At 45.3% G+C, this 22,376-nt stretch overlaps 1 protein-coding gene across 3 annotated transcripts in view; it reads right to left on the bottom strand.

The window, feature by feature from the left end:
• Positions 1 to 22,376, bottom strand: part of LOC130321061 (extracellular calcium-sensing receptor-like) — a 196,788-nt gene that overhangs the window by 156,019 nt on the left and 18,393 nt on the right. For 2 of the 3 annotated variants that reach the window (XM_056553032.1, XM_056553036.1), the window contains exon 1: positions 8,274 to 8,735. In XM_056553032.1, the coding sequence (XP_056409007.1) occupies positions 8,274 to 8,566 (293 nt within the window). In that variant the 5' untranslated portion in view covers positions 8,567 to 8,735. Of the gene's footprint in view, positions 1 to 8,273; positions 8,736 to 22,376 lie in introns of those variants that run through there. The other variant, XM_056553034.1, reaches the window with a different exon arrangement.

The following is a 22,376-nucleotide window of genomic DNA, read 5'->3' as shown; positions in this document are numbered from 1 at the left end:
TCCAATCAAAATTAAAGAAGGCCCTGTCCATTATACATGCACTGTACAGCAATCATACATCCATTATACATCCACTGTACAGCAATTATACATCCATTATACATACACTGTACAGCAATCATACATCCATTATACATACACTGTACAGCAATCATACATTCAGTATACATACACTGTACAGCAATCATACCTCCATTATACATACACTGTACAGCAATCATACATCCATTATACATACACTGTACAGCAATCATACATTCAGTATACATACACTGTACAGCAATCACACCTCCATTATACATACACTGTACAGCAATCATACCACCATTATACATACACTGTACAGCAATCATACATCCATTATACATACACTGTACAGCAATCATACATCCATTATACATCCACTGTACAGCAATCATACATCCATTATACATCCACTGTACAGCAATCATACATCCATTATACATACACTGTACAGCAATCATACATCCATTATACATGCACTGTACAGCAATCATACATCCATTATACATACACTGTACAGCAATCATACCTCCATTATACATACACTGTACAGCAATCATCCCTCCATTATACATACACTGTACAGCAATCATACATCCATTATACATACACTGTACAGCAATCATACCTCCATTATACATACACTGTACAGCAAGCATACCACCATTATACATACACTGTACAGCAATCATACCTCCATTATACATACACTGTACAGCAATCATACCACCATTATACATACACTGTACAGCAATCATACCACCATTATACATACACTGTACAGCAATCATACCTCCATTATACATACACTGTACAGCAATCATACCTGCATTATACATACACTGTACAGCAATCATACCACCATTATACATACACTGTACAGCAATCATACATCTATTATACATACACTGTACAGCAATCATACATCCATTATACATACACTGTACAGCAATCATACCTCCATTATACATACACTGTACAGCAAGCATACCACCATTATACATACACTGTACAGCAATCATACCACCATTATACATACACTGTACAGCATATCATACCTCCATTATACATACACTGTACAGCAATCATACCTCCATTATACATACACTGTACAGCAATCATACCACCATTATACATACACTGTACAGCAATGATACCTCCATTATACATATACTGTACAGCAATCATACCTCCATTATACATACACTGTACAGCAATCATACCTCCATTATACATACACTGTACAGCAATCATACCACCATTATACATACACTGTACAGCAATGATACCTCCATTATACATACACTGTACAGCAATCATACCTCCATTATACATACACTGTACAGCAATCATACCTCCATTATACATACACTGTACAGCAATCATACCTCCATTATACATACACTGTACAGCAATCATACCTCCATTATACATACACTGTACAGCAATCATACCTCCATTATACATACACTGTACAGCAATCATACCTCCATTATACATACACTGTCTGTGACTGTACAGCAATCATACATCCAATCCATTATTAATAACAAGAAAAAGGTAAAAGTTGGGCCGTTGGTGGCGCTGGTCCTGATGAAAAGAAAGCTCTGTAGACCCTTCTCAGTGTCTAAATGTGGTTTTATTAGCACAGAAAGCAACGAGTTTCTGGTCCGAACTGGACCCTTCGTCTGGCAGTGTGCACAGATGCACACTGCCAGACGAAGGGTCCAGTTCGGACCAGAAACGCGTTGCTTTCTGTGCTAATTAAACCACATTTAGACACTGAGAAGGGTCTACAGAGCTTTCTTTTCATCAGGACCAGCGCCACCAACGGCCCAACTTTTGCCTTTTTCTTGTTATTTACACTGCTGGGACATCACCTTTGCTCCAGAGGACCGTGGCTGCAGACCTGAGACATCACCTAAGGCTATCACAGATGTTGTGCTCTCAGCACAACGAAAATAGGTGAGTGTTACAACTTAACTTGTTTTCATCTCACCTATAAACATCCTTCACTAGGGGCGCATATCCCTGTTTTTTTCTTCTACTTTCTCAATCCATTATTAATGGATTGGATGTATGATTGCTGTACAGTCACGGTGTATGTATAATGGAGCCTCCAATCCAAAAAAAAGTTTTAATAAAGTTTTTCATTTTGTTTGTATTGATATTTATGAGTGTAGGTATGTTTATGTATGTGTGCATGCAAGCAAGAGTGTGTATGTGTGTATATATATCACACACACGCGTGCGCTGCGTGAGTTTGTGCTTTAGGGTGCACACCCTAATGCAATAGGCTGCGCACGCCTATGAATGTAGATAGTACCATTATATGTATATTTGTAATATGCACAGGTTAAAATTGTTTTATATTTTTGTCCCTGCAGCTATTGTGTGTCTCTGTGAGGAGACCAAATACAGGAAGTGAGGGTGGACAAGGAGGGCTCTGTACACTGAGGAAAAGCAGGGTTCTGTACACTGAGGACAAGCAGGGCTCTGTATACTGAGGACAAGCAGGGCTCTAACCACTAAGGACAAGCAGGGCTCTGTACACTGAGGACAAGCAGGGCTCTGTACACTGAGGACAAGCAGGGATCTAACCACTAAGGACAATCAGGGCTCTGTACACTGAGGGCTATAACACTGCAAAAAAAAAGTGAAAAGAAGTGTTAATAAATGTGATTTAACCTTTCCCTAATAAAAGTTTGAATCACCCCCCTTTTCCAATTTAAAAAAATAAAAACTGTGCAACTAAAAATAAAAATAACCATATGTGGTATGGCCACGTGTGTAAATGTCGAACTATAAAAATATTTTGTTAATTAAACCGCACGGTCAATGGCGTACACATTAAAAAAAAAATCCAAATAGTGTCTTTTTGGTCACTTTTTATACCATTAAAAAAAATGAATAAAAAGCGATTAAAAAGTCCAATCAGAACAAAAATGGTACCGATAAAAACTTCAGATCACAGCCCAAAAAATGAGCCCTCAAATCGCCCCGTACGCGGAAAAATAAAAAAGTTGTAGGGGTCAGAATAGGAAATTTTTCAACGTATAGATTTTCCTGCATGTAGTTATGATTTTTTCCAGAATTACGGCAAAATCAAACCTATATAAGTAGGGTATAATTTTAACCGTATGGACCTACAGAATAAAGATAAGGTGTAATTTTTACCGAAAAATGAACTGTGTAGAAACAGAAGCCCCCAAAATGTACAAAATGGCGTTTTTTCTTCAAATTTTGTCGCACAATGATTTCTTTTTCACTTTTTGCCGTGGATTTTTGTGTAAAATGACTTAGGTCACTGCAAAGTAAAATTGGTGGCGCAAAAAATAAGCCATAATATGGATTTTTAGATGGAAAATGTAACCCCTTAAGGACCAGGCCATTTTACACCTTAGGACCGGAGCGTTTTTTGAACATCTGACCACTGTCACTTTAAACATTAATAACTCTGGAATGCTTTTACCTATCATTCTGATTCCGAGATTGTTTTTTCGTGACATATTCTACTTTATGTTATTGGTAAAATTTTGTCGATACTTGCATCGTTTCTTAGTGAAAAATTTCAAAATTTGCTAAAAAAATTGAAAATTTTGCATTTTTCTAATTTTGAAGCTCTCTGCTTGTAAGGAAAATGGATATTCCAAATAAAAAAAAAAATATTCACAAATACAATATGTCTACTTTATGTTTGCATCATAAAATTGACGTGATTTTACTTTTGGAAGACACCAGAGGGCTTCAAAGTTCAGCAGCAATTTTCCAATTTTTCACAAAATTTTCCAAACTCACTATTTTTCAGGGACCAGTTCAGGTTTGAAGTGGATTTGAAGGGTCTTCATATTAGAAATACCCCACAAATGACCCCATTATAAAAACTGCACCCCACAAAGTATTCAAAATGACATTCAGTCAGCGTTTTAACCCTTTAGGTGTTTCTCAGGAATAGCAGCAAAGTGAAGGAGAAAATTCACCATCTTCATTTTTTACACTCGCATGTTCTTGTAGACCCAATTTTTGAATTTTTACAAGGGGTAAAAAGAGAAAATGTATACTTATATTTGTAGCCCAATTTCTCTCGAGTAAGCACATACCTCATATGTCCATGAAAAGTGTTCGGCGGGCGCAGTAGAGGGCTCAGAAGCGAAGGAGCGACAAGGGAATTTTGGAGAGTACGTTTTTCTGAAATGGTTTTTGGGGGGCATGTTGCATTTAGGAAGCCCCTATGGTACCAGAACAGCAAAAAATCCCCACATGGCATACCATTTTGGAAACTAGACCACTTGAATAACGTAACAAGGGGTAAAGTGAACCTTAATACCCCACAGGTGTTTCACGACTTTTGCATAAAAAAAATTTTTTTCACTAAAATGGGTGTTTCCCCCCAAATTTCACATTTTTGCAAGGGTTAATAGCAGAAAATACCCCTCAAAATTTGTAACCCAATCTCTTCTGAGTATGAAGGTACCCCATAAGTGGACCTGAAGTGCACTACGGGCGAACTACAATGCTCAGAAGAGAAGGAGTCATATTTGGCTTTTGGAGAGCAAATTTTGGTCGGGGGGCATGTCGCATTTAGGAAGCCCCTATGGTGCCACAACAGCAAAAAACCCTCACATGGCATACCATTTTGGAAACTAGACCCCTTGAGGAACGTAACAAGGAATAAAGTGAGCCTTAATACCCCACATGGGTTTCACGACTTTTGCATATGTAAAAAAATATATATATTTTTTCATTAAAATGTGTGTTTCCCCCCAAATTTCACATTTTTGCAAGGGTTAATAGCAGAAAATACCCCCCAAAATTTGTAACCCCATCTCTTCTGAGTATGAAGGTACCCCATAAGTGGACCTGAAGTGCACTACGGGTGAACTACAATGCTCAGAAGAGAAGGAGTCATATTTGGCTTTTGGAGAGCAAATTTTGCTCGGGGGGCATGTCGCATTTAGGAAGCCCCTATGGTGCCAGGACAGCAAAATAACCCCAACATGGCATACCATTTTGGAAACTAGACCCCTTGAGGAACGTAACAAGGGGTACAGTGAGCATTTACCCCCCACTAGTGTCTGTCAGAACTTTGGAACAGTGGGCTGTACAAAATTTTTAATTTGCACAGCCCACTGTTCCAAAGATCTGTCAGACACCAGTGGGGGGTAAATTCTCACTGCACCCCTCATTACATTCAGTGAGGGGTGTAGTTTCCGAAATGGGGTCACATGTGTTTTTTTTTTTTTTTTTTTTTTGCGTTTGTCAAAACCTCTGTAACAATCAGCCACCCCTGTGCAAATCACCTCAAATGTACATGGTGCACTCTCCCTTCTGGGCCTTGTTGTGCGCCCCCAGAGAACTTTGCGCCCACTTATGGGGTATCTCCGTTGTTGGGAGAAATTGCATTTCAAATTTTGGGGGGCTTTTTTCCCTTTTACCTCTTGTCAAAATGAACAGTATAGGGCAACACCAGCGTGTTAGTGTAAAAAATTTATTTTTTTACACTAACATGCTGTTGTAGACCCCAACTTCACCTTTTCATAAGGGGTTAAAGGAGAAAAAGCCCCCCAAAATTTGTAACACAATTTCTCCCGAGTACGGCGATACCCCATATGTGACCCTATTATGTTGCCTTGAAATACGACAGGGCTCCAAAGTAAGAGCGCCATGCGCATTTGAGGCCTGAATTAGGGATTTGCATAGGGGTGGACATAGGGGTATTCTACGCCAGTGATTCCCAAACAGGGTGCCTCCAACTGTTGCAAAACTCCCAGCATGCTTGGACAGTCAACGGCTGTCCAGCAATACTGGGAGTTGTTGTTTGGCAACAGCTGGAGGCTCCATTTTGGAAACAGTGGCGTACCGGACGTTTTTCATTTTTATTGGGCTGGGGAGGCTGTGTAGGGGTATGTGTATATGTAGGGTTTTTTACTTGTGTAGGGGTATGTGTATATGTAGGGTTTTTTACTTTTATTTTATTTTGTGGTAGTGTAGTGTAGTGTAGTGTTTTTAGGGTACAGTCACACGGGCGGGGGATTACAGCGAGTTCCCGCTGCGAGTTTGAGCTGCCGCGCAAAATTTGCTGCATCGCAAACTTGCAGCCTGATACTCACTGTAAGCCCCCTGCCCATGTGAATGTACCCTGTACATTCACAGGGGGGGAACCTCCAGCTGTTACAAAACTACAACTCCCAGCATGCACAGTTTATCAGTGCATGCTGGTAGTTATAGTTTTGCAACAGCTGGAGGCACACGGTTGGGAAACACTGAGTTAGAAAACAGACAATGTTTCCCAACCAGTGTGCCTCCAGTTGTTGCAAAACCACAACTTTCAGCATTCTCAGGCATGCTGGGAGTTCGGCAACATCTTTAGAGCCAGATGTTGCCGAACTACAACTCCCAGCATGCTGGGAGTTGTAGTTTTGCAACATCTGGAGGACTACAGTTTTCAGACCACTAATACAGTGGTTCCCAATCTGTGCCCTTCCAGATGTTGCAAAACTACAACTCCCAGTATGCCTAAACTGTCCAGGCATGCTGGGAGTTGTAGTTCTGCAACATCTGAAGGGCCAGATGTTACAGAACTACAACTCCCAGCATGCCTGGACAGTAAGGGCATGCTGAGGATGTGTAGTTTTGCAACACCTGGAAGGGCACAGTGGTCTCCAAACTGTGGACCTCCAGATGTTGCAAAACTGCAACTCCCAGCATGCCCAGACGCCAAGGGCTGTCTGGGCATGCTGGGAGTTGTAGTTTACAGGGTCCCATTACAGCAATGCATGTCGTTTTACGGCGACGTGCATTGCTGTAAAGGGCCCGACCGCGGCTGAAGATCTACTCACCTGTCGCCGCCGTCTTCATCGCCGGGATCCGGGTCTTCAGGGACGAGGTAAGTACCGGGGACGGTCCCCAGCACTCCCCCGTCCCCCGCCGCGTCCTCCGGACTTCAAGGGGCCGGGCAGGACGGGAGGAAGTAACCGCAGGCTTGCCACCTCGCTCCTATACTCCAGCATGGTCCTGGCTGTCTGTGACAGCCGGGATCATGCGAAATTACCGGGCGATCGGGTCCCAGAGACCCGATTAGCCCGGTATGGCCGCAGATCGCAAGGGCGATTTACCTTGCGATTTGCGGCCCCCCTCGGCGTTTGCCCTGGATGCCTGCTGAAGGATTTCAGCAGGCATCCAGTTCCAATCTATGCCCGGCGAGCGGCAGAGACCGGAAATACAATAGGACGTTCTCTAACGTACTTGGGCATTAAAGCCCAGGTAGTGGGGATGTTAGAGAACGTCCTATGTCCTTAACAGGTTAAAGGGTTATGATTTTTAAAAGGTAAGGAGGAAAAAACGAAAATGTAAAAACTAAAAAACGCTGAGTCCTTTAGGTGTTAAAGGGGTACTTTGGTGGAAAACTTTTTTTTTTTATCAACTGGTGCCAGAAAGTTAAACAGATTTGTAAATTACTTCAATTAAAAAATCTTAGTTATTTCAGTACTTATTAGCTGCTGAATACTACAGAGGAAATTCTTTTCTTTTAGGAACTCTCTGCTGACATCATGACAACAGTGCTCTCTGCAACTGTCCAGAGCAGCATATGTTTTATATGGGGATTTTCTCCTACTCTGGGCAGTTCTTAAAATTGAGTTGTCAACGAAGAGCTCTGCGTTCCAAAAATAAAATAATTTCCTCTGTAGTATTCAGCAGCTAATAAGTACTGAAAGGATTAAGATTTTTTAATAGAAGTAATTTACAAATCTGTTTAACTTTCTGTCACCAGTTGATTAAAAAAAAAGTTTTCCTTCGGAGTATCCCTTTAAATGTTCTTTGGCTATTGAAAAGTCCTAGGAAATGTCCTCGATATTGTATCATAATCATAACATACTCATAAGGGTGAAACAAGTGAACCTCATGGCCAGACAACTCACAATAACAAAAAGAAATCATGCACAGAGAAAAATATATACATGTACTAAAAACAATTAAATTGATACCTGCAGTGGTACACCAGACTACCGAGCTTGACCATTTATAGGGGTCATGATCTCTACCTACCCTATATGACCATGCTAACCTGCCCAACACATATAGCTACTGTCAACACAGCTTCATCATAATCCCTGACACACAGCAGGAACATTTCTGATTTAGGAGACATATTAGCAGCAGAAAAGGCACCAGAAGTTCATTGCCTTATTTTCTGAAAATACTGATTCGTAGAAAAGTGATTCTTCATATATATGTTCATTCCTACTTACCCTATACACATCTTGTTATAAAAAGTTTTCCCTTTTTCTCTCCACAGTCTCACCCAGGAATGTACAGTGAAGATCCCTCCGATGATGATATCTCCTTCCTGAGAGTATTTGTACTCAAATGTATAATTCTTCATTGTAAGATCACATTGAGCTGCAGGGTCCTGGATCTCAGAGATGCAGAAGGTCACACAGAGAACTGATAATAATAACAACATGTTTAGTATAACAGTGTGTGTCATCTGATGTCCCAGCAGATGTATCAGGACCAACAGCACAGACACACAAGGATTCATTCATCTCTACTGCAGAGGTTGTAGCAGGGAGAGGTTTATATAACCAGATTCAATGAATTTAATGTTAAAATAAATAAAATGCAGATCATTGATATAAACCAAAAAGTCAGAAAAGTCACAACCTCTAGGGAGCACCGAGCACTGAATCAGGAAAACTAGAATTTACACTTCAAATAAACCAATTTCTGTCTGTATAAAGAAACAAGAAAATAAAAAGTAACCATTAAATATGATGAAACCATAAAGTTACTACAATGTATTACATACATTCAAATAACTAGAGATGAGCAAACTTTTCAAAAACTCGATTCAGCCGATTCGCCGAATTTCCCGAAAAAGTTAGTTTTGATCCAGATTTTTTTGCGGCAAATCTATATTAAGAAAAGGCTATTTCTAGCCTACATACAGCCTCTATAGGGGTATAGAACACTTTGCTGTGTTCTAAAACTCATATGGAGTGTGCTGGGGTAGTGAAATAATACTGTTATTCAGAATAACATGCAGATTACCGTCATCGCTTTTAGAATCACTGCCGCACAGCAGCAGAATGACAGAGCCTGGTGGTGGCATCAGTATGAGGAGACCATACAGTGACTGAATGACACAGCGTGGAGGTGTTGGCAGCATGAGGACACCATATAGTGGCTGAATGATACAGCTTGGATGAGGCTGAAGCATGAGGAGACCATATAGTGGCTGAATGACACAGCGTGGAGGTGTTGGCAGCATGAGGAGACCATATAGTGGCTGAATGACACAGCGTGGAGGTGTTGGCGGCATTAGGAGACCATATAGTGGATGAATGTCACAGCCCGAAGTTGCCAGCAGCAAGAGTAGGCACTATGCCTTCACAATCACTAAGATTAAAAGATGAATTAAGAAATTTAAACCGAAGATTTTGGATAGCGGGTGCTACCTATGAGAAAATTTTAAATTCCCAGACCCAGGCCCCACAGCGGCATCAGTAAACCATATATTGCCTGAATGACACAGCCTGGAGTTGGCTGATGAAAGAGTACACAGTAGGGCTTCACAATTCCCCCCAAAAAACAACACAATTTTAGAAATTTTGAAAAACATTTTGGATAGCGGGTGTGTCAGGCCCAGGCCTGAGTATTAAATCATATATGTGTTTTATAATTGCATCTATGTATAAACTAAGACCTGGGGGGTGAGGGGTCATTCAGACGGTGTATCCTTTGTTTTTGTGTATTGCAGTCAATTGGGGCCTGTCTGCTGTTTTCCTCTTTTGAAGTCAAAGGCCCTTTGAAGTAGCAGGATGTAAGGGGTCTCTCGTCCCATATATGAGATAAGAGATGCCCCCTCCCCTGGTGGGACCAGAGGGGAGGGGGGAATGGAGTCCTTCAAAAAAGGAGATAGATATATTTAAAAACAATGCTAGACTAGAAGTTGGTTGTTAAAAAGCTGGGCGCAAGCTGACAAGACCATCCTAAGAACAGCTGAAACTCTCTCTCTTGGACTAATATCATCATGCTGTAAGAACTTCATTTTTGCTTTTCTGAACTTGCTAAACTCTTTTATATATTTTTGTAACTGTATGTCATTTGTTTCTGTATTTTTATATAGTCAGCACTGTGATACCTTTAATTAATCAGCTCCGGTCTTTGATCTCTAAATATATGAGCTCACCTTTCTGAAGGCAGCTCGGGTGGAAACACGTTTTTCTAAGGGTTAATTTGGTGACTTGCTGGGACTTATAGTGGATACATAGAGGTCTGGCGGCTTTAACCCTTGCACCATCACACTCTCTCTAGCGTCTCGGCTGGACCGATAGGGTGTGTGTGTGTGACAGGGTGCTACCTATGAGAAAATTTGAAATTCCCAGACCCAGGCCCAGCAGCGCCATCATTTTTTTATTTGAAAATTAAATCAAACTTTGAGTGTCCCGGACCCCATCGTGTGGGTACGAAGGACCAAATCCAACAAGCCCCCACGGCAACATCAGTAAAGCATATATTGCCTGAATGACACAGCCTGGGGTTGGCTGATTCACGAGTACACAGCAGGGCTTCACAATCCCCCCCAAAAAACACAACAATTTTAGAAATTTTTTGAAAAAGATTTTGGATAGCGGGTGCTACCTATGAGAAAATTAGAAATTCCCAGACCCAGGCCCCACAGCGGCATCAGTAAACCATATATTGCCTGAATGACACAGCCTGGAGTTGGCTGATGCATGAGTACTGTTACGCCTAGCGCTCCGGGTCCCCGCTCCTGTCCGGAGCGCTCACGGCGTCTCTCTCCCTGCAGCGCCCCGGTCAGTCCCGCTGACCGGGAGCGCTGCACTGTCATGGCCGTCGGGGATGCGATTCGCACAGCGGGACGCGCCCGCTCGCGAATCGCATCCCAGGTCACTTACCCGTCCCGGTCCCCTGCTGTCATGTGCTGGCGCGCGCGGCTCCGCTCTCTAGGGCGCGCGCGCGCCAGCTCTCTGAGACATAAAGGGCCAGTGCACCAATGATTGGTGCCTGGCCCAATTAGCTTAATTGGCTTCCACCTGCTCCCTGGCTATATCTGATCTCCTCCCTTGCACTCCCTTGCCGGATCTTGTTGCCTTGTGCCAGTGAAAGCGTTTAGTGTGTCCAAAGCCTGTGTTACCTGAACTTCTGCTATCCATCCTGACTACGAACCTTGCCGCCTGCCCCCGACCTTCTGCTACGTCTGACCTTGCCTCTGCCTAGTCCTTCTGTCCCACGCCTTCTCAGCAGTCAGCGAGGTAGAGCCGTTGCTAGTGGATACGACCTGGTTGCTACTGCCGCAGCAAGACCATCCCGCTTTGCGGCGGGCTCTGGTGAAAACCAGTAGCCTCTTAGAACCGGTCCACTAGCACGGTCCACGCCAATCCCTCGCTGACACAGAGGATCCACTACCTGGAAGCCGAATCGTGACAGTAGATCCGGCCATGGATCCCGCTGAGGTGCCGCTGCCAAGTCTCGCTGACCTTACCACGGTGGTCGCTCAGCAATCGCAGCAAATTGCCCAACAAGGACAGCAGCTGTCGCAGTTGACCGCCACGTTACAGCAACTTCTGCCTCTGCTACAGCAGCAACCATCTCCTCCGCCAGCTCCTGCACCTCCTCCGCAGCGAGTGGCCGCTCCTAGCCTCCGCTTGTCCCTGCCGGACAAATTTGATGGGGACTCTAAACTCTGCCGTGGATTTTTGTCTCAGTGTTCCCTGCATATGGAGATGTTGTCGGACTTGTTTCCTACAGAACGGTCTAAGGTGGCGTTCGTAGTAAGCCTTCTTTCAGCAAAGGCCTTGTCTTGGGCCACACCGCTCTGGGACCGCAATGATCCTGCCACAGCCACAGTCCAGTCCTTCTTCGCTGAAGTCCGGAGTGTCTTCGAGGAGCCAGCCCGAGCTTCTTCTGCCGAGACTGCCCTGTTGAACCTGGTCCAGGGTAATTCTTCAGTGGGCGAGTACGCCATCCAATTTCGTACTCTTGCTTCCGAGTTATCATGGAATAACGAGGCTCTCTGCGCGACCTTTAAAAAAGGCCTATCCAGTCGCATCAAGGATGTGCTGGCCGCACGAGAGATTCCTGCCAACCTGCAAGAACTCATCCATTTGGCTACCCGCATTGACATGCGTTTTTCTGAGCGACACCAAGAGCTCCACCAGGAAAAAGACTTTGATCTCTGGGCACCTCTCCCACAGCATCCTTTGCAGTCTACGCCTGGGCCTCCCGCCGAGGAGGCCATGCAAGTGGATCGGTCTCGCCTGACCCAGGAAGAGAGGAATCGCCGTAGGGAAGAAAATCTGTCTGTACTGTGCCAGTACCGAGCATTTCTTGGTGGATTGCCCTATCCGTCCTCCACGTCTGGGAAACGCACGCACGCACCCAGCTCACGTGGGTGTGGCGTCTCTTGGTTCTAAGTCTGCTTCTCCACGTCTCACGGTGCCCGTGCGGATTTCTCCTTCAGCCAACTCCTCCCTCTCAGCCGTGGCCTGCTTGGACTCTGGTGCCTCTGGGAATTTTATTTTGGAGTCGTTTGTGAATAAATTCCGCATCCCGGTGACCCATCTCGTCAAGCCGCTCTACATTTCCGCGGTCAACGGAGTCAGATTGGATTGCACCGTGCGTTACCGCACAGAACCCCTCCTGATGTGTATTGGACCCCACCACGAAAGGATTGAGCTCTTCGTTCTCCCCAACTGTACCTCTGAGGTCCTCCTCGGTCTGCCATGGCTCCGGCTTCATTCTCCCACCCTTGATTGGACCACCGGGGAGATCAAGAACTGGGACTCTGCCTGCCATAGGAAGTGCCTCTCCCCCCCTCCCAGTCCCGTCAGGCAAGCCTCAGTGCCTCCTCATGGCCCCCGTCCTGGTGTCACACTGCCCCGTGCCAGGCTTCACCCTCTGCCCTCCCTCCCCATTCCAACTCCTGCTGTACTGCTTGCCGTTGAGGAAACCCTCCATTCTTTCCCGGTGTCCTCATCCCAGGGGAGGCAGTTACCGGACAAAAAAAAGGGGAGACCTAAGGGGGGGGTACTGTTACGCCTAGCGCTCCGGGTCCCCGCTCCTCCCCGGAGCGCTCACGGCGTCTCTCTCCCTGCAGCGCCCCGGTCAGTCCCGCTGACCGGGAGCGCTGCACTGTCATGGCCGTCGGGGATGCGATTTGCACAGCGGGACGCGCCCGCTCGCGAATCGCATCCCAGGTCACTTACCCGTCCCGGTCCCCTGCTGTCATGTGCTGGCGCGCGCGGCTCCGCTCTCTAGGGCGCGCGCGCGCCAGCTCTCTGAGACTTAAAGGGACAGTGCACCAATGATTGGTGCCTGGCCCAATTAGCTTAATTGGCTTCCACCTGCTCCCTGGCTATATCTGATCTCCTCCCTTGCACTCCCTTGCCGGATCTTGTTGCCTTGTGCCAGTGAAAGCGTTTAGTGTGTCCAAAGCCTGTGTTACCTGAACTTCTGCTATCCATCCTGACTACGAACCTTGCCGCCTGCCCCCGACCTTCTGCTACGTCTGACCTTGCCTCTGCCTAGTCCTTCTGTCCCACGCCTTCTCAGCAGTCAGCGAGGTAGAGCCGTTGCTAGTGGATACGACCTGGTTGCTACTGCCGCAGCAAGACCATCCCGCTTTGCGGCGGGCTCTGGTGAAAACCAGTAGCCTCTTAGAACCGGTCCACTAGCACGGTCCACGCCAATCCCTCGCTGACACAGAGGATCCACTACCTGGAAGCCGAATCGTGACAAGTACACAGCAGGGCTTCACAATCCCCCCCAAAAAACAACACAATTTTAGAAATTTTTGAAAAAGATTTTGGAAAGCGTGTGCTACCTATGAGAAAATTTGAAAATCCCAGACCCAGGCCCAGCAGCGCCATAATTTTTTTATATTAAATTTAAAACAAACTTTCAGTGTCCCGGACCCAAGCATGTGGGTACAAAGGACCAAATCCAACAAGCCCCCACAGGGCTCATGTGGCCATGAGATGTAGGCGCAACGTCTCCATTGCCCTGACCGGCCATTGTTTACAAGACTTTTCGCCAAGGAAAACCATGTGAAGAACAGCGGGACAGCGCCTTTCCCTGCACACATAGTATGCTGAAGGGCCACTGAGACTTGTCCGGGCAGTGGAGGCTTAAGACACAGTGGAGGATGTGGAGGCGGAGTAGCACACTGTCAAAGGACCAACAGGCTTACAGAGTGTAGCAGGAAGCAGCATTGAGTACACACCAGGGCTTCAGAATGCCAAAGAAAAAACAACCATTTTTAAACATATTTTAAAAATGGTAGCGGGTGATACCTATATATTGCCTGAATGACACAGCCTGGAGTTGGCTGATGCATGAGTACACACCAGGGCTTCACAATCCCCCCCAAAAAAACACAACAATTGTAGAAATTTATGAAGAAGACTTTTGGATAGCGGGTGCTACCTATGAGAAAATTTGAAATTCCCAGACCCATGCCCAGCATGGCTTCAGTAAACCATTTATTGCCTGAATGACACAGGCTAGAGTTGGCTGATGCATGAGTACGCACCAAAGCTTCACAATTTTACGAAAATTTAGGACAGCGAGTGCTCTCTATATACTACTTGAATGACGCAGCCTGGAGTTGGCTGCAGCATGAGGAGACCATTGAAATGTCTGATTTTTTTATTTGAAATTTAAATCAAAATTTGTGTCCCGGACCCCGCCGTGTGGGTACAAAGGACCTAATCTCACAAACACCCACAGGGCTCATGTGGCCGTAAGATGTAGGCTCAACGTCTCCATAGCCCTGACCGGCCATTTTTTGTTTTTGTACCTTTGTTTAAGAACAAGCGCATATCCATGAGTCCAGAAGACTCTATAATGCACGACGGTGGACCACCAAAAGACATTCTTCTATAAAATAATTTTTTATGAAATAAAGAAGCAGAGTTCATCCCTCTCCGTATTTTTTTGAAAATTTTACTTTAAAAAATCACACGCAACAAGCGTTCAATGGTGTAATGGTTATTATTCTGGAAAATTAATGTTTATTACTGTGATAATTATCAGAAAATTTGAAAAAAACACTACCCAAGAGTGTTTAATAACCCCATACATTGCACCATAAATGTTGAAATTTAAATTAAGCATGTATGTATGTATTTCAAAAATACTAAAATTAAAGGCCCAAGCCCAGAAGCATCATGAAGTCAAGTAGTTCCTGAAAGACACAGGAGCAGTCAGGAGTAGGCATCAGCAGTACCCAAGAGGCTTCAAAACCCCTTACATTGCACAATCAATCGCGAGATCGAGCAATAACAGGTGTGTTATGCCCTCAGATGTCCGGGGCTGCACGTGCAAAACACTGAACGGACCAGCGTGTGTCTATCTTTCACAGACAGGTGCGGGTAACCTGCTGAACCCTGTTTGCAATAGGGATCAGGGATTGCAATTATTTGCCAGGAAAGAAGAATCACAACTAAGTGCGGGTCATAAGCTCGGGTTCATTAAGTCCCTGCCCTTTGTACACACCGCATGTCTCTACTACCGATTGGATGGTTTAGTGAGGTCCTCGGATCGGCCCGGCGGGGTACGAGAAGGCCCTGGCAGAGCGCCGAGAATTTAAAGATCATTGTTGAAATTTGCATTAAGCATGTATTAGCTACTGCTAAACTTCCAAAAATTAAAGGCCCAAGGCCAAAAGCATCAGTGAGGCAAGTAGTTCCTGAAAGACACAGGATGAGTCAGGTGAGCAGGCATTCGCAGTACCCAAGAGGGTTTCATAACCCCTTACATTTAAAGATCAATGTTGACATTTGCATTAAGCATGTATTTAGCTACTGCTAAACTTCAAAAAATTTAAGGCCCAAGGCCAGAAGCATCAGTGAGGCAAGTAGTTCCTGAAAGACACAGAATGAGACAGGAGCAGTCATTTGCAGTACCCAAGAGGGTTTCATAACCCTTAACATTTAAAGATTAATGTTGAAATTTGCATTAACCCCTTAAGGACACAGGACGTATATGTACGTCCTGGTGAGGTGGTACTTAACGCACCAGGACGTACATTTACGTCCTGTGCATAACCGCGGGCATCGGAGCGATGCCCGTTTCATGCACAGCTGATCCCGGCTGCTGATCACAGCCAGGGACCCGCCGGCAATGGCCGACGCCTGCAATCTCGCGGGCGTCCGCCATTAACCCCTCAGGTGCAGGGATCAATACAGATCCCGGCATCTGCGGCAGTGCGCGATTTGAATGAATGATCGGCTCGCCCGCAGCGCTGCTGCGGGGATCCGATCATTCATAACGCCGCACGGAGGTCCCCTCTCCTTCCTCCGTTTGGCTCCCGGCGTCTTCTGCTCTGGTCTGTGATCGAGCAGACCAGAGCAGAAGATGACCGAAAACACTGATCTGTTCTATGTCCCATACATAGAACAGATCAGTATTAGCAATCATGGTATTGCTATGAATAGTCCCCTATGGGGACTATTCAAGTGTAAAAAAAAATTTAAAAAATGTAAAAGTAAAAGTAAAAAAATCCCCTCCCCCAATAAAAAGTAAAACGTCCGTTTTTTCCTATTTTACCCCCAAAAAGCGTAAATTTTTTTTTTATAGACATATTTGGTATCGCCGCGTGCGTAAATGTCCAAACTATTAAAATAAAATGTTAATGACCTGTACGGTGAACGGCGTGAACGAAAAAAAAAATCCAAAATTCCTACTTTTTTAATATATTTTATTTAAAAAAAAATTATAAAAAATGTATTAAAAGTTTTTATCTGCAAATGTGGTATCAAAAAAAAGTACAGATCATGGCGCAAAAAATGAGCCCCCATACCGCCGCTTATACGGAAAAATAAAAAAGTTAGAGGTCATCAAAATAAAGGGATTATAAACGTACTAATTTGGTTAAAAAGTTTGTGATTTTTTTTAACCGCAACAATAATATAAAAGTATGTAATAATGGATATCATTTTAATCGTATTGACCCTCAGAATAAAGAACACACGTCATTTTTACCATAAATTGTACGGCGTGAAAACGAAACCTTCCAAAATTAGCAAAATTGCGTTTTTCGTTTTAATTTCCCCACAAAAATAGTGTTTTTTGGTTGCGCAATACATTTTATGATATAATGAGTGATATCATTACAAAGGACAACTGGTCGCGCAAAAAACAAAGCCCTCATACTAGTCTGTGGATGAAAATATAAAAGAGTTATGATTTTTAGAAGGCGAGGAGGAAAAAATGAAAATGTAAAAATTAAATTGTCTGAGTCCTTAAGGCCAAAATGGGCTGAGTCCTTAAGGGGTTAAGCATGTATTTAGCTACTGCTAAACATCCAAAAATTGAAGGCCCAAGGCCTGAGACATCAGCGAGGCAAATAGTTCCTGAAAGACACAGAATGAGTCAGGAGCAGTCATTCGCAGTACCCAAAAGGGTTTCATAACCCCTTACATTTAAAGGTCAATGTTGAAATTTGCATTAAAGGGGTCTCCGCCCCTAGACATCTTATCCCCTATCCAAAGGATAGGGGATAAGTTGTCAGATCGCCGCGGTCCCGCTGCTGGGGACCCCCGGGATCCCCGCTGCGGCACCGCGCTATCATTACTGAACAGAGGGAGTTCGCTCTGTGCGTAATGACAGGCGATACGGGGGACGGAGCAGCGTGACGTCATGACTCCACCCCTAATGACATCACGACCCGTCCCCTTAATGCAAGTCTATGGGAGGGGGCGTGACGACCGCCACGCCCCCTCCCATAGACTTGTATTGAAAGGGGCGGAGCCGTGACGTAACGATGCTCCGGCCCCTGTACTGCCCATCATTACGTGCAGAGCGAACTCGCTCTGTGCAGTAATGATAGCGCAGTGCCACAGCGGGGATCCCAGGGGTCCCCAGCAGCGGGACCGCGACGATCTGACATCTTATCCCCTATCCTGTGGATAGGGGATAAGATGTCTAGGGGCGGAGTAACCCTTTAAGCATGTATTTAGCTACTGCTAAACATCCAAAAATTAAAGGCCCAAGGCCAGAAGCGTCAGTGAGGCAAGTAGTTCATGAAAGACACAGGATGAGTCAGGTGAGCAGGCATTCGCAGTACCCAAGAGGGTTTCATAACCCCTTACATTTAAAGATCAATGTTGACACTTGCATTAAGCATGCATTTAGCTACTGCTAAACTTCAAAAAATTAAAGGACCAAGGCCAGAAGCATCAGTGAGGCAAGTAGTTCCTGAAAGACACAGGATGAGCCAGGAGCAGGCAATCGCAGTACCAAAGAGGATTTCATAACCCTAATTGATAACCCAAGAGGGTTTCATAACCAACCATAATTGGGAAATGTTGGTGTAGCAGCATGGTCAATCTACTCTGAGGCATCTGGCATTGGTAGCTGGAAATCCTGGCTGACCCATCCCTGATTCATCTTGACAAACGTCAGTCTCTCCACATTTTTAGTGGACATACGAGTTCGCCTTGGGGTGACTATGGCCCCGGCCGCACTAAACACCCGCTCTGATTGCACACTACTGGCCGCGCAGGACAGCTTTTCCATGGCAAACTCTGCTAGTTGCGGCCATAAATCAAGTTTGGCTGTCCAGAAGTCCAGCGGATCTTCAATGGTTGTCGATATGATCATGTCAAGGTATGCCACCACCTGCTGGTTCAGGTCCTGCTCCATGTCTACCTGCTGCTGATGAGTTACTTCACTATGCGGGTGAAGAAAGCTACTCATCAGCGCCTGTAGACTCAGGCTGCTGCTGATTGAGCTGGGACTGCTCCTGCCACCCCTCCCCTCCCCAGCAGCCAATTCAGTGGAAGGTGAGCGCAAAGGGCCCCCCGACTCAGACCTGCGAGTGGATGGACCATGTGGACGATAGGCATCGGCCAACTGACTACCTAGTGTTACGCCGAGCGCTCCGGGTCCCTGCTCCTCCCCGGAGCGCTCGTGGCGTTCTTCTGCGTACAGCGCCCTGGTCAGACCAGCTGACCGGGAGCGCTGCTCTTCTATCAACGGCGGGGATGCGATCCGCGTGGCGGGACGCGCCCGCCCGCGGGTCGCATCCCAATCCTCTCACCTGCCCCGTCCTCCTGCTGTCCTGTCCCGGCGCGCGCGGCCCCGCTCTCTAGGACGCGCGCGCCCCAACTCTCTGAAATTTAAAGGGCCAGTGCATCACTAATTGGTGCCTGGCCCAATCAGTGCTAATCACTTCCTACACTATATAATCACACTTCCCCTTCCTGTCCTCACCGGATCTTGTTGCCTAGTGCCAGAGAATGCGTTTGTTGTGTCCCTTTGCCTGTGTATCCAGTACCTTTGCCGATGCCCTGGACTACAAACCGTTGCTGCCTGCCTTGACCTTCTGCTTCGTCTGACCTCGCCTTGCCTTGTCCTTGTGTACCGCGCCTATCTCAGCTGTCAGTGAGGTTGAGTCGCTATCGGGTGGAACGACCTGGGGGTTACCTGCCGCAGCAAGTCCATTCCGCTTTGTGGCGGGCTCTGGTGAAAACCAGTAACCTCTTAGATTCCGTTCCACGCCCTCGCCTCACTGACACAGGGGATCCACTCCTGTGTCCTTCCTGCATACCAGTTCTGATCCTGACAGTAGATCCGGCCATGGATCCCGCTGAGGTGCCGCTGCCAAGTCTCGCTGACCGCCCAGCAATCCCAGCAGATCGCCCAACAAGGACAACAGCTGTGTCAGTTGACTGCCATGCTTCAGCAGCTTCTGCCTCCACAGCAGCAACCATCTCCACCGCCAGCTCCGGCATCTCCTCCACAGCGAGCTGCCGCTGCCACGTCCAGAGTCCGCCTGTCTCTACCAGACAAGTTTGACGGGGATTCTAAGTTGTGGCGTGGCTTCCTGACCCAGTGTTCACTGCATCTGGAGATCATGTCGGACCAGTTTCCCACAGAACGGTCTAAGGTGGCATTCGTGCTCAGTCTGCTTTCCGGGAAGGGCTTGGCCTGGGCCAAACCGCTTTGGGACTGCAACGATCCTGCCACTGCTACCATTCAGTCCTTCTTCAATGAAGTACGCAGTGTCTTTGAGGAACCTGCCCGTGCATCTTCCGCTGAAACCGCCTTACTTAACCTCATCTAAGGAGACTCTACAGTGGGCGAATATGCCGTACAGTTCCGCACATTGGCCTCTGAGTTGGCCTGGAATAATGAGGCTCTCTGCGCGACCTTTAAGAAAGGTTTATCCAGCCACATCAAGGATTGTCTGGCCGCACGAGAGATACCCTCCTCCCTGACCGAACTCATCCACTTGGCTACCTGCATTGATATACGCCAGGAGCTTCGCCAGGAAAAGTATCTTGTTCACACCAGGCGTAATCCGCACCTGGCTCCTCTCTTACAGGATCCATTGCAACTAGTTCCTGTGCCTTCCGTCGAGGAGGCCATGCAAGTAGATCAGTCACGCCTGACCCAACAAGAGAGAACTCGCCGTAGGAACGAGAACTTATGCCTGTACTGTGCGAGCTCCGAAGATTTCTTAAAGGATTGTCCTCTTCGTCCTCCGCGTCAGGGAAACGCACGCACCTACTGAACGTGGGAGAGGCGTTACTAGGTGTGAGTTCTTCCTCTCCACGTCTGATTATTCCAGTATGGATTTCCTTGCCCACTTAGTCTTCCTTCTCTGCTGAAGCCTTTCTGGACTCTGGTTCTATGGGAAACTTCATTAAAGCCTCGTTGGTCAATAAGTTCAACATTCCGGTGACCCGCCTCCTCAAACCATTCTTCATTTCCTCCGTTAATGGTCAAAACCTGGACTGTACCGTGCGCTATTGCACTCAACCCTTGCACATGGGTGTTGGTGACCTCCATCACAAGGACATAGAATTTTTTGTACTTCCTAATTGTAAGAGAAGCAAAAGATGATCCAGCACTGGGTAAAAGTTGCAGCTTTAGTAGGATCCAAATCCAACATACAAACTTGACACGATGAAACCGACACCCTCCCTCGTCATATGCGTTTCAAGCGCATGCGCGGTCTTCCTCAGTGACGTCATGGGTCTGTTGGGCAAGGGCTTATATCGTACTGGCTCAGGTGAGAATTAATTAATCCTAATTGCACCCTCCTAGATTTTTTTACATGCCCACTAGACCACACGACTGGGTGGAGACTTTGTGTCCAAATACAAAACTTTAAAAAGAAACATTACTTTCTAAAATAATGCAACACTGTATTCACTCCTATATATATGGCAACACAGTAATGTAATTTTGTACAGTTGTTATATATGTTTTTTTGGTATTGAGTATACATTATCATACTTAGCATTGTGTTGTCATTCTAGTACCATTAATAATGAAAAAGAAGTTCACGCCTGACATTCATGCCACACGGGGCACGAGTGCCAAGGGTGAACTGCCAGAAGGCTTCTCTATGTTCCAGCTTGTTTTTTATACTGCCCTGTCTTATACCAATTTTCACAAGCTCGATTCCATATATTTTGAATCCGGAAATATTTCCATTATGAATTGTTTGAAAATGCAGAGACGCAGCAGATTTATTTCTATTTAGCGCTCCCACATCATTCAGATGTTCGAGTGCTCGTGTCTTTAGTTTCTGAGTAGTGTAACCTACGTATTTTAAATTGCAATGTGTACAATCTATCATATAGATTACATTTTTGCTATTGCAATTCATATAATTGTTAATGGGATATTTCCTGCTGCCCTCTGCATTTTCAAATTCCTTCGTTATTTTCACAAAATTACAGGTGCGACAACTTCTTTGTCCACACCTGTAAAATCCTTTTTGTGTGAGCCAACCTCCGTCGCTCGAATGGGACCTTTCCACCAAACTAGGAGATAGATGATTTTTTAACGTAGGGGCTTTTTTGGAAATAATATGACACCCCTTATGTAATATTTTCGCCGTAATTTCATCCTGTTCAAATGTGCAAATGGCGGAGTACCACGTTTTTAATTCTACTGAAATGCGGAGAATATGTTAAAGACAAAGTGGGTTTATTTTCAAATTCCTTTTTATTTTTTCTCCCATCAATTAGGTCTATTCTGCTTTTTTGTGACACTATCCTCTTAGCTCTATTTAATGTTTTGTTTGTATAAACCTGTTCCTTTAATCTGCCTAGCAAGTTTTCTGATTGCATTTTGTATGTTTCATTGTTGGAACACTTTCTTTTGAGGCGTGTGAGTTCTCCTACTGGAATTGCTTTGATTGTATGTGTCGGGTGATTACTGTTAGCTCTCAAAACTGTATTGCCTGAGATTGGCTTTTGATGTGTAGCTACTGTAATAATGTTCCCAACTGTACTGCTTAATTCTAGATCTAAAAATGTTATTGTTTTTTTTTGTTTAAGTGGTAGGTGAACTTTAAATTGTGTTGT

Source organism: Hyla sarda, chromosome 1 (assembly GCF_029499605.1).
Source record: "Hyla sarda isolate aHylSar1 chromosome 1, aHylSar1.hap1, whole genome shotgun sequence".
NCBI lineage: Eukaryota > Metazoa > Chordata > Amphibia > Anura > Hylidae > Hyla > Hyla sarda.
The sequence above is the reverse complement of the archived record's forward strand: the minus strand, read 5'-3'. Positions and strand labels throughout refer to the sequence as shown.